The 12,586-nt window shown below is 33.5% G+C and overlaps 1 protein-coding gene across 2 annotated transcripts in view; it reads right to left on the bottom strand.

Moving 5' to 3' along the window:
* Positions 1 to 677: 677 nt before the first annotated feature.
* LOC131945832 (collagen alpha-1(I) chain) overlaps positions 678 to 12,586 on the bottom strand; it is a 37,573-nt gene continuing 25,664 nt past the window's right edge. Inside the window, exons 23-28 of one of the 2 annotated variants that reach the window (XM_059306442.1) lie at positions 12,548 to 12,586; positions 7,530 to 7,550; positions 6,410 to 6,469; positions 5,952 to 6,149; positions 5,405 to 5,520; positions 678 to 3,907 (exon numbers count right to left, since the gene is read on the bottom strand). In XM_059306442.1, the coding sequence (XP_059162425.1) occupies positions 3,703 to 3,907; positions 5,405 to 5,520; positions 5,952 to 6,149; positions 6,410 to 6,469; positions 7,530 to 7,550; positions 12,548 to 12,586 (639 nt within the window). In that variant the 3' untranslated portion in view covers positions 678 to 3,702. The remainder of the gene's footprint in view (positions 3,908 to 5,404; positions 5,521 to 5,951; positions 6,150 to 6,409; positions 6,470 to 7,529; positions 7,551 to 12,547) is intronic. The other variant, XM_059306443.1, reaches the window with a different exon arrangement.

Below are 12,586 nucleotides of genomic sequence, written 5' to 3'. Positions count from 1 at the left end.
TCACAATTTGTTTCTTAATTCCAAAATTAATGCACACATCTGAAAAGTATCAAAGAAATTGCCTCATGAGCAATAATTAGACTGTAAACCCACAGGCAAATAAAATAGTAAGCAGAGATTGTGACCTAAGTAAAATCTCGTCCCTGAGCTCACCCAGCTCTAATGGGTATCTAACCACGCTATCCATTAATTTGCCAAGGTCACAGAAACGAAGAAATCTACTTTACTTGCACCATATACCATCAGGTTTGTAAGGGAACTTTACTTACTTATGAAATATTCCAAATAATATATAAGAGTAAAGAGAGCATTGAGATGAATATCTTTCTAGTCAGACAGAGGAGCTGGAGTTGTGTGTCTAGTGTTTACAGTTGTGAGGTTGAGATTTTGCAGAAGTAATAATTAGTTTTTTGTCGTCCTTGGACAAATTCAAACATTTACATCAAGCATGAAGTCCAGATGCATAAAACGTTAAAGTGTATTCGTCATTAGCATGATGGGTACTCATCAAGACTTCCTATAGTTCGCTATTGTGAGCCAATGGCAGTTGTGTGGAAGTTTACCTAAGAAATACCACACTCATCAACTAGACAAAAGCTTTGATTGAACAATGTAAACATATTAACAACATCACAACAATTACAATAAGAAACAAGAAAAATTAACGCCAAGCCAAATTAAAATTTTGTTGCATATTTTATATATAATGATAGAATTGTAGCACCATTGTTTTTTGGTTTTTATTTAAATCTTCAGTTCTGTTTAGTGGTGTAAGTTTACACAGAACTCTTCACTTATAATCTAAATATAGTAACAACAGCTAGAGAAACATTACAGATTTGACAATCGCAGAAATGAGGTTGACCTTTTTTCTTAAAGGGAGAGCATTCGACTACAAGCAGCTTTTTGAAATGATTTACCAGTTTACATTTGTCACCATCTCCACATAAAAAATCATTTCTTATCTATCAGTAACTGAAAAAAAAATGAAATACTAAGAGGAAATGTTTCTCACTCTTTTCATTTATGGTACACTAACGATTTTATTTCATACATACCTAAATTAGACAAGTGTTTAACATTTCATAATAATTTAATAATTTAGTTAGATTTAGCAAATTTATAGTTTAATATATTAAAAAATGAAGCTGTAAATGACATAATTGAAATGTTTCTTTGATAAAGCAGGGAAGTTAGTTACAAAAGATGAACCATCAATATACTGCCAATCCAGGATTTGGAAAGACAAATATATTCGGTTTTTTATGTTTTTGGACCACTGCTTACTATGGTTTGTAAAAAATACATCTAGATCTAGTCATCTATTCATGCTTGTTTAAAAATTATCATAATTATTTTTAAAAATACAGTTAACATAAATGAAAAACTTAAAAAATCGAATTATTTGAACGTCAATAGTTAAATAGAATCAACTAAAGCCAACTATATAACTAATCTTATCTTTGTTAAAAATATACATTCAGTTTACTTCATTGAATAAAATGTGAAGCTATAAAACAAAAACATATTGTAAGAGTATGAAGCAGAGACATAAACATGTTAGGGCATAAATATAAAAGATATTCTCTGATAGGTACAGTAACTCAGTTGTAAGGGAGTTAATTTATAACATAAGGGAGGTTAATCTAACAAAGCGTTAGGCAATAATATACATTTGAATGTGTTATGCTAATATACACTCTAGCACGGCATGGAAAGAAAGAGAAAATTGTTTGTCACATGACCAAGTTTGAAGGTCAAGGCAACATACTTCAGACCAGCTTAGACAATTGACCACAAGCAGATATTAAAAAAAACAAGAGAACTCTTTTATGAAATGAAATACTTTATCACAATGTTTTGGTACTAATTGTGTAGTTAAAAAATGACTAAAACAAACATGAACAGTATGGGCTACTAAAGTCTTCTCTATGAGGATGATAAATACAGAGCTAATGTCTTACATGAAGAAAACAGAAAATATCCTGTGTACATGGCATGCAGTATGGACAAATGACCAATATGATAATGGACAAATGACCAATACAGTAGAGGACAAATGACCAATACAGTAATGGACAAATGATCAACACAGTAGTAGACAAATGACCAACACAGTCGTGGACAAATGACCAACACAGTAGAGGACAAATGACCAACACTGTAGTGGACAAATGACCAACACAGTAGTGGACAAATGACCAACACAGTAGTGGACAAATGACCAACACAGTAGTGGACAAATGACAAACACTGTAGTGGACAAATGGCATATACTGTAGTGGACAAAAGAACAAGAGACCATCTAGGAACAAAACGGTGGGTAAAAACATGACTTGCTAGAACATCGTATTGCCAAGAATTGATTGATTATGCCATGTTAACAAGTATCACATCAGCTGGCCTCTCTCAACATTCACTTCACAAGGCAGGTTGACACAGCTGGGGGACACTGAATGGGCTGCTTTAGCTCACAGCTGGGGGCAGTTTAGCTCACAGCTGGGGGCAGGTTTAGCTCATAGCTGGGGGCAGGTTTACACAGCTGGGGACACTGGGCTGCTTTAGCTCACAGCTGGGGGCAGGTTTAGCTCACAGCTGGGGGCATTTTAGCTCAAAGCTGGGAGCAAGTTTAGCTCACAGCTGGGGCAGTTTTAGCTCAGGGGCAGCTTAAGCTCAGTTATGGGCTGCTTTAGCTCACAGCTGGATACAGTTTAAGCTCAGTTTTAGAGGCAGCTTTAGCTCAAAGCCAGCAGCTAAAAGAACCCATTCAGGCAGTCCCCCACCTTCTAGTGATCAGAGAGAGATGTATTTACATGTAATTAAAGAGCCCTCACTCCAACCTCTACTTCAGATTGTACACATTGAGCTTGTACACTGGAGGACTATGTACACACAAACAGCTTAGTACATGAAAAGATGTGACTGAATGTACACACACTTAGCACACAGATGAAACAGGAGTTTTGAAACAGCACACATAAAAACCATTTTGAAAAAAAAAATAAAAGCTCAACTAATCACATGAAAATAAATAGACCAGAGCGCAGGACTATAACCGCTCTTTTTTCTCACCTCGTTAAAATACATGATAACAGTTATAATCATTTCACAAACAAACTAACCCATTCAGTTTTCTTATCTTCGATACATTACTTTATCTTTTTTAATTATCTTTGGTAATTAGTCACATTATTACATTTAATTTTATTACTTTTTTTATAATAGATATACATTTTGTTCCAATTTTTATGCAATAAAAAAAATAAAACATTTTTCTAAGTACGCCTCAATAATTGAAATACTTAAAGAGAAACATCTAACTTTGTGCTTCCCTCTATTTAACTCAACATTTTGTACCCACTCTGTAGACTAAAACATAATACTGGCAAAGACAGAGTTGTATCTTCATTTAGTGCTAGGGATTTGAAATCCTTCATTTCATATTTGACACTTTTGTTCTAAAAAACAAACAAGTCCATATCAGCTGTACACCACACCGTGAACTTCTTCAAAAGCTATTTTACACAAGATATTTTATGGCTGTCAGTCTCTCATGTGTACATCAAAGTGTACAAAGGGAGAGTATGTCATGTACACAGCAGAGACACCAAGCAGAGAGTGAGCAGTCTAACCCCACCCAACGGCTCACACAGATAGACCAGACACACCTCACATGACCAGATTCACCCCCACCCCAACACTTCAGTCTCGCCTGGATGAGATTTCTATACATAAAACAATAAAGGCATTATTACAGGTGTATTCCTCTTGGTTCAGCAGCTTGTGCTTCATTAGCGAGCTGGCCGCGGCTACTGTTGAGTTGGACCTTGTGTGCCATTTGTTGCAGATTTTATCTGTCAAAAGTTCTCCTCTCTCATTTGAGCCGTGCCAGATGATCTTTTGTGGCCTAAATTAAACATGGAAATGGTTAGATACACATAAGTGAGGTTGTCAGATAAATAATGTATAGTTTGAATTTAAACCACACTTGTAGTTTGCTGTTTTTCAAACGTTGTTCACCAATTGAAAATATTGCATGCAAAAGTATTATTTTGTTTTATTGATTAAAGATTATTATATTTTCATTTGCTTTAACTTATTTTTTAGGGGGAGGGGGGGCACCTGATAGAGAACTTATTTTCTATAATTCTAAAAATAAAAAATATTTTAGATAGTTTATTTAGTGTACTTTTTTGAAGAATCTTTTAACAATTGTCAGCTAATTCACTTTTTTTTATGGAAAAGTAAATGTTTACGCACAGATTTTCACATTTTTAGTAACTGTCTGTAAGAAGGTACTTTAGATGAAAAACTAGTGATTTAAAAAATCTTTTTAGTTATGAAATTTCTTCTAGTGGCCATTTTTTTTTTTTACAAAATTTAACCCCGTGTGGCCTACACTTTTGTCTAAAAATAATCAGAGAACTAAAAAAGCCCCCACTACTTGCCTCACGAACATGGTATATACTATGTAGCTTTACTAAAAACTTTTGTGTAAACTCAGCAAGCAGTTAGTTTTAAATGTCTAAAAATGTTTAATCACAGTTTCAAAAAAGTTTTGAGAAAAAAGTAAAAAATTATATCAAAAAGAACAAAAAACATTTTGCACTTGAAAAACAACATAAGCAGATATTTTTACAGCTGGAATATGTTTGATGTTCGTTACCTTACAATTATTAAATCACGAAGAAGCAATATGTTTTGTTTAAAAATTTAATAAACTAACACTAACTTAAAGTAGTAATATATAAGAAAACCAACTATTTTATAGCTTCAGCAGTAACTATAATTGCAAATGGTATGCAAATTTTAAAACTTTTGCATACTAAAATGGGTGCAATTTTTTGGACTTTGTGGAATTCTGAAGAGTAGTTCTATCAAAAAGTAGTAGTGACAAAAGTTTTTATATATACTGAAAAACCGTAGCGTTTTTAAAAGAACCAAAAATTCAAACTGGTAGAGGTTTCTTCGGGTTTCCATGACAACCGTAATTGTTTTCAACCGTTTTTTTTTCTGTTTAATTCTTAATTCCATGTGCAAACATGGTAAAAATGTAAAAATATTCAAAAGGCGTAAGATCTTAAATTGTTAAAAAATAGAAATAAACAGAGTGTATCCCCTTAAACAAAAATTTATGTTAAAAATTGACCAATCGCTGATAATATTTGTATTAAATATAAAATTATTTTAAAAATTTACCAATAAGTGATAATATTAATATTAGTATTAAATATGAAATATATATTAAAATTGACATATTACTAATATTGAATTTATTTATTTAATTTATTCAATAACGGTAACAACAGTAGTATTAAATATAAAGTGTGTGTTGGGAGTTAACCAATGACTGCTAATATTAGTATTAGACAAAAAGTTGGTTAAAAATTGACCAATGACTGACCATGTACTATCCAGCATGACATCCCGGCCGCTAAAAGAGTAAATTGGCGTCTCGCTGTTGAACACTGCGCCATTGCCGTCAGTTAAAGCTTCCCAGGAATTAAACAAAATCTGATTCTGGGGGTTGACAGGAAAATTATTAACACAAGTTCAGACACTGACAGAAATCACCTACATAATCTATCAAACTTTTCATTTAGAACTATATTGCAACTAAAACAACAATCCTTTTAATTTTAAAACTCAGTCATATGTGCTATACCATATTTCATGATGCCTAATGATCTTGTGTTATTTATGATGTAGGTTACAACTCTTTTTTTTTCAATAAAAACATTAAATTAAAGGCCAATAAAATATTATACTGCTGCTATTAGACATATGAAAACAAAAATTCAATTATTAAGTGAAAATAAATTAAAATCATCACTCAAAAAATGTGGTGTTTTGTTGGTAAAGTAAAACATCTCCTGAAAAAGAAATTTAAAACAATGGTCTGCCTACCTTAAAACAATGGTCTGCCTACCTTAAACCAATGGTCTGCCTACCTTGAGATTAACTATGGGAAGTTGCCTGTCCCTTTGGTAATGAATGATAGACCTAAGATGTTGGTCTGTGGTTGAGATGAACGCCCTGTATGATCCACTGAGCTTATGCTGCAGTGCCTCTTTGTGGCACTCGCGGTCTACACCACTTAAACCTCTCATGTGACCAGACATGGACCTATCCAGTGCTATCAGGTGGAGCTGTACGAGAAAAGTTAACTCATCATTTTAGAGCATTTTATATTACTCTTGTACAAGAAAAGTTTGCATGATTTCCAAAAGCATTTTATGTTATTCTTTTATTAGAAAAAAAAATTACATTATTTCATAGCATTTTATACTATTCTTTTATTAGAAAAGTTTACATTCTTTTCATCGTATTTTGTATTATTCTTTTACTAAAAAAAAAACAGCTTTAACTCTTTACAAAACTTTTATAAGAGATTAAATGAGTCAGTTACCATGGGACCTTGAACAAGTGATGCAGCAATGGGAACATTTATTGAAGGTAGCGGTGTAGTCTGCGGAAAGTAACAGCATAATAATCAAAACTAATTGTAACTTGGAGTAAGCCCAGTACAATTAAAATAATGATGATTGGTATAGACAAATTACAAAGTACAGTTCTAGAAAATTTAAAATGAATTTGTTAAGATATTGTGGAAAAAGACAAATGATTTTAAAGAATTCAGTTTAGAAATGTAAGCAGATGTTTAAAAATGCAATTGTTACAGATTTCTAAAAAAATGTTTTGAAATTTACACTTATAAGAATTCAAATAAAAACTGTTGGTCTACAGTTGGCACTGTCATAATGCAGAGATGACAAGAGGTCTACAGCTAGAAACACTTCACTCAAAGCAGACGGGAAATTTGGTTAGCTAAAAGCAGTTAGTTGTTGGTTTGTTAAAAACCTGGCCAAAAGTTAGTTTCCAAATAAAGTTAGCACAAAGAGAAATTCAATTGCCAGTTCACATTTTAATAATGTTAAGTATTTACATAAAGCAATTGTTATTGAAATATCGCTGCCAAAAACACCTTTTTTTAATTAGATTAAAACAAACATAGTCAGCAATTTTAACATTTAAGTTTAAGCCATTGATTATCACAATTATTTAAATGAAGGTTGTTTAAGGTTAAATATAGCCTATATTTAATGACAACTGACAGTAACACATACAATGTTTTAACTTTTTGTGTTTAAAAAAAACAAAAATTAAATTTCAAACCCAAAAGTGTACCGGTGCAACAAATAAAATAATCAAAAACTAAATCAAATTTTTCAGTTGCTAATTGGGAGCCAATTTCAGCAGTCATTCATGTTTGTTTTTATAAGGATTGTCATAATTTTAAACAGCCAGTTAACTTTAGGTACCAGATTTGCTGTAGCTGTCAGAATGGCTGTAGTAGTCTTTGGGTCCTACTCTAATTTAATCTAAATTAAATCTGTTATGGAAACCAAAAAGATTGTAAAACATCGGCTGGTGTTAATGGATTGCACTGGATCTAGCTAGCATGCAGAGCACACCAAGTTTGTGGCCGCCTGGCCAGTGGCCTGGCCAATAGCCAGGTATAAACTTACTGTCTCAGAACTTGGGTTGGACTGAAATGGAAATGGCTTATGAGATAGATAAGAGAGAAAAAACACATCAAGTACAGTCTGCATGCAACCCCATGTCCCCTACCTCCCAACATTGGGCTCAATAGTTTTTGTATTTGCCTTCTAAAAATTTTGTTTTGTTATTTAATCATTATTTTTTTATTCAATAAACTTAAATTAATTTATCTAAACATTATCATCAATTATTGTAATTAATATTTTTGTGGTATTTATATTGAATGCATATTAAGTAGAAATATGTGATGTAAATTATTAAAGTATTTATTTAGCTAACTTCATTAAGAATGGTTGGCTGCTAGCTAATATAATTTGAAAAAGATAAGCAAAGATGAAAGCTTTTTATCACGTATAGCTGATGACATACATCTGCTAGACAGCATCCTAAGCTCTTATGTTATCATGAAAAATAGAAACAACAACAATAATAAAAAGAACAGAAAAACATTCATTAGTTGAGTGTGTCTGTGTTACTAAGGATCAAGGGAAACCACTGTGGTGACAAGAAAAAAGTTAACTGCCCATAACCAAAGTGAGTCTATAACTATCTTAAGGTTAAAGGTTGTCTTAGAATGAAGTTTGTTACCACAGTTACAAGAGTAAATTCTTCTACCTAAAACAAATAAAGTTTTTTTTTTAAAATGAAAAATCAGAGTACAAAGAAAAAAAACGAACAAGAATGTGTAATGAATTATTAAGCTGTACATCAGCAGTACAGAACTACACGTGAAAACTTCTCTATGAGTCATGAATATTCATGCAGTAGCTAAAGCAGCTGAGATGTGTGCACACTTTTCATGGTCAGCCAAAGTTTTATTCGCATTTACTTTAACACTTTTAAAACTTTACTTTTACAGAATAAATCATTTTGTTTTAAATTTTAAAATAGCTTCGGTCTATTCAAAAATAAAAATAAAAAAATATATATTATAGAAAAAAAAAAACCAGAATAGATTCTTGGTTAACAATTAAGTAGTATTGAAGATTTAATTTTTTTTTGTTTTAAAATACACATTTTATAAATTTATTAATTTAAATATATTTAAATTTAAAAAAAAAATTAATACTCCATGTTGTCTTAAAAAATAAACTACGCTTAAAAATATATAGATTAAAGTAAAGCATTTTTTAAGGCTGTGATGTTAAACATGTGAGTTTTATAAATACTATTTGTCAACAATGGTTGAAATAACATTGACAATAATCAGCATTATTTTTTATTGTTAAGTGGCTTTGGACCAGGATAAATATGTCGCTGCCTACCATGTATACACGTGGCTATAGTAGAGCAGAGGCTAAAGACTATGATAAGAAATCAGTGACTCTAAGGTAAGCATTTTATGAAGCCCCTGACCCTATGAGCACGCAGTAAGCAGTCTGGCAGGGTACCGAAACAAAAGTCATTACCCGTGGCTTATTGTCTTGGACCTGTTCGTCCTGCTGGTCAGTGCCGACCACTCGGACATGGGTCACAGACACGGCTTGGTTTGGCAGGCGGAATTTATCTTGCACACTAAGCCACGGCGTCTGCTGGTCTCGTCTGTTGTAAATGTTCTGGTTAGTGGACGGCCTCCATCTCTGATTCTCTGGCACCTGTCTCCCTTGCAATCTCCTCTCACGCTCTAGCCTCTCCCTCTCTAGCAGCCTCCTCTCTCTCTCTGCCCTCTCTAACTCTTGCCTCTGTCTCTCTCTTTCCTCCTCCAGTCTCTTCCTCTCGTCCAACCTTCTCTGTCTCTCAGCCTCCAATTTTCTCCTTTCCTCTGAGACTCTGTTCCTCTCAGCTTCCTCTTTTAACAAGCGATCTCTCTCTACTCTCTGTCTCTCCTGTTCAGCCTGTACCCTCTCTCTCTCTCTCTTCCTCTCCTCCTCTATCCTCCACTGATTCCGCCGTTCGTCTCCGTTATCTCTACTTTCGTTTAGTCTTCGTATTCTTTCCCTCTCCCTTCTTCTCTTCCTCTCCTCAAGTTCCTGCTTGTACCTGGCCAGTTCTGCGGCATCAGTGTCATATATGGTGCCAGTCTTGCTGTGGACAGGCAAGGAACTCTCCCCCCTTCTGACTGTGTTGTCCTCTGGTATATTGCTCTATTGCATGCATCAAACCAAAGCAAGTTCCCCCATACAAAGTTTAGGGAAAAAAAAGAAAAACAAAAACAAATCAGTTGATACAAACCTGACACAATTTTAAAAAATGGGATTGGCCAAATTGGCATAAAAATGTCACATAAATCTGGACAAAGATGTTTAGTTCATATTTATAAACTAGAGTTGAAAAAAACACATTAAATAATGAGTTTCCAGTGAAAGAGTTTAACATAATAAAATAGTATTTATTAAAAAATAAAACACCACTGGGCTAAAGGGAGAAAACCCCACTGTGAAGGCCAACACACACTAGAACTAGTCTCATTGTAACATTCATCAGTTGGCCGTCTACACTCAGTACAGGGTACAGTCTGACAAGTTTGAGAACCACAAAACAGCTGAACCCAGCAGAAGTATGGCTAGCTCAGCAACAGGACAACAAACAGAGTACAGAGGTTCTCAAGGGTTGCGCTAACTACCCAACGTTCAGGATAAAAACAAAACACATGACATCACTTAACTTTGTATGTAATACCAGTCGCCGTTTAACAATATTAAGATTGAATTTGTTTTTATCCCAAAGAAATGTATTTTTAAGAAGAGTACAGATTTTCTGTTTAGATAATTGCAAGCTGCAGCTAATCTAAACCAAAACCCCAGCTCAATGCAAACTTAAGCATAGCAAAAACCCAAGCCCACTGTAATTTCATTAAAAAAAAAACACTCTTAGCTTCACTCAAAAAAAAAACAAACACTTCAGGACTCATTTAAATTAAAGTCGTCAGATTTTGCTGGGTAAACAAAAGCTTTGGTTGCCATGGCAATCTGTTAAAGCACTGCAAGATTAGTTGAATTCATAAGAAAAAAAATCCAGCTAGGTAACCTCTGGGTGGTTGTCATGGAAACTATATGCTAGATTTTTTTTTTAAATTATCTATTTGTAAGATGTTATGTTGACCTATAGCCTAGATGTAAGATGTAATGGTGATCTAATCATAAGATGTAATGGTGACCTAAATGTAAGATGTAATGGTGACCTATGGCCTAATTGTAAGATGGTGACCTTATTGTAAGATCTAATGGTGACCAAATTGTAAGATGAAATGGTGACCTATAGCCTAATTGTAAGATGAAATGGTGACCTACAGCCTAATTGTAAGATGAAATGGTGACCTACAGCCTAATTGTAAGATGAAATGGTGACCTACAGTCTAATTGTAAGATGAAATGGTGACCTACAGCCTAATTGTAAGATGAAATGGTGACCTACAGCCTAATTGTAAGATGAAATGGTGACCTACAGTCTAATTGTAAGATGAAATGGTGACCTACAGCCTAATTGTAAGATGAAATGGTGACCTACAGCCTAATTGTAAGATGAAATGGTGACCTACAGCCTAATTGTAAGATGAAATGGTGACCTACAGCCTAATTGTAAGATGAAATGGTGACCTACAGTCTAATTGTAAGATGAAATGGTGACCTACAGCCTAATTGTAAGATGAAATGGTGACCTACAGCCTAATTGTAAGATGAAATGGTGAACTATAGCCTAAATGTAAGATTAATCAAAATGTTTCAGGTTTTAAATTTAATATTGTGCAGATGATATTAAACACGTCGACACTCCTGTGCTGTTCAAGTGTTGATACTGAGCAAACATTTTTCTTTTTGATAGATTTGAACAATATCTTCATGAAAACCAATGAACCAGAATAGTCTTATGAAATTCAATGGAAATTAACATGATCATGTGACCAGAAGATCAAAAATGCATCTTCATGCCAGATTAAAAGGAACTTGTTTTGTAAAGAATATATTAGCAAGTGTAAATGTTTTGTAAAGAATATATTAGCAAACATGTTTTTTAAAAATATATTAACAAGTGTAAATTACTCTATATGAGTGTTTCAAGCAAAGAGAAATATTTTTTTTTAATTTTATAAGCAATTATTGATAGTGGTGGCTGACTGTTTGGTGAGTGCAGTGATGTGTGTTTGTGATGTATAGGTGTGTGTTTGTGATGTATAGATGTGTTTGTCATCTATAGATGTGTGTTTGTGATGTATAGATGTGTGTTTGTGATGTATAGATGTGTGTTTGTGATGTATAGATGTGTGTTTGTGATGTATAGATGTGTTTGTGATGTATAGATGTGTGTTTGTGATGTATAGATGTGTGTTTGTGATGTATAGATGTGTGTTTGTGATGTATAGATGTGTGTTTGTGATGTATAGATGTGTGTTTGTGATGTATAGATGTGTGTTTGTGATGTATAGATGTGTGTTTGTGATGTATAGATGTGTGTGATGTATATATGTATGTTTGTTGTGTATAGATGTGTGTTTGTGATGTATAGATGTGTTTGTGATGTATAGATGTGTGTTTGTGATGTATAGGTGTGTGTGATGTATATATGTATGTTTGTTGTGTATAGATGTGTGTTTGTGATGTATATATGTATGTTTGTTGTGTATAGATGTGTGTTTGTGATGTATAGGTATGTGTTTGTGCAGTATAGTGCAGTGTATTTGATTCAAAGACATCTGTTGTTTAAAGATTGTGTGTGGTTTAGTGATATGTGTGTGGTTTTGTGATGTTTGTGTGGTTTAGTGATATGTACTTTAAGTGTTATAATTGAATGAAAGAGTCGACCTTTTTAAAAAACTCTGTTTATAACATAGAGACAAGACAAACAGTTTTTTCTATAAAACAACAAGTCAGATGTGTTTACTGACACAACCACATTCTGTGAAGAAACACTGGCACAACCACATTCTGTGAAACACTGACATTGTGTAGATAACATTGAGACTAGTGTGGCTAACACTGACACAACCACATGGGGTGGTATATCATTGGGTGCAGCTAAACTAAAAATACAAGACAGGACTACTTACAGTTGTTGGCGGTACTCTGATTGGAATTGTGCGACCCAG

Source organism: Physella acuta, unplaced genomic scaffold (assembly GCF_028476545.2).
Source record: "Physella acuta isolate Inbredline_101_S28 unplaced genomic scaffold, ASM2847654v3 ptg000537l, whole genome shotgun sequence".
NCBI lineage: Eukaryota > Metazoa > Mollusca > Gastropoda > Physidae > Physella > Physella acuta.
This window is presented reverse-complemented; position numbering and strand designations above follow the sequence as displayed.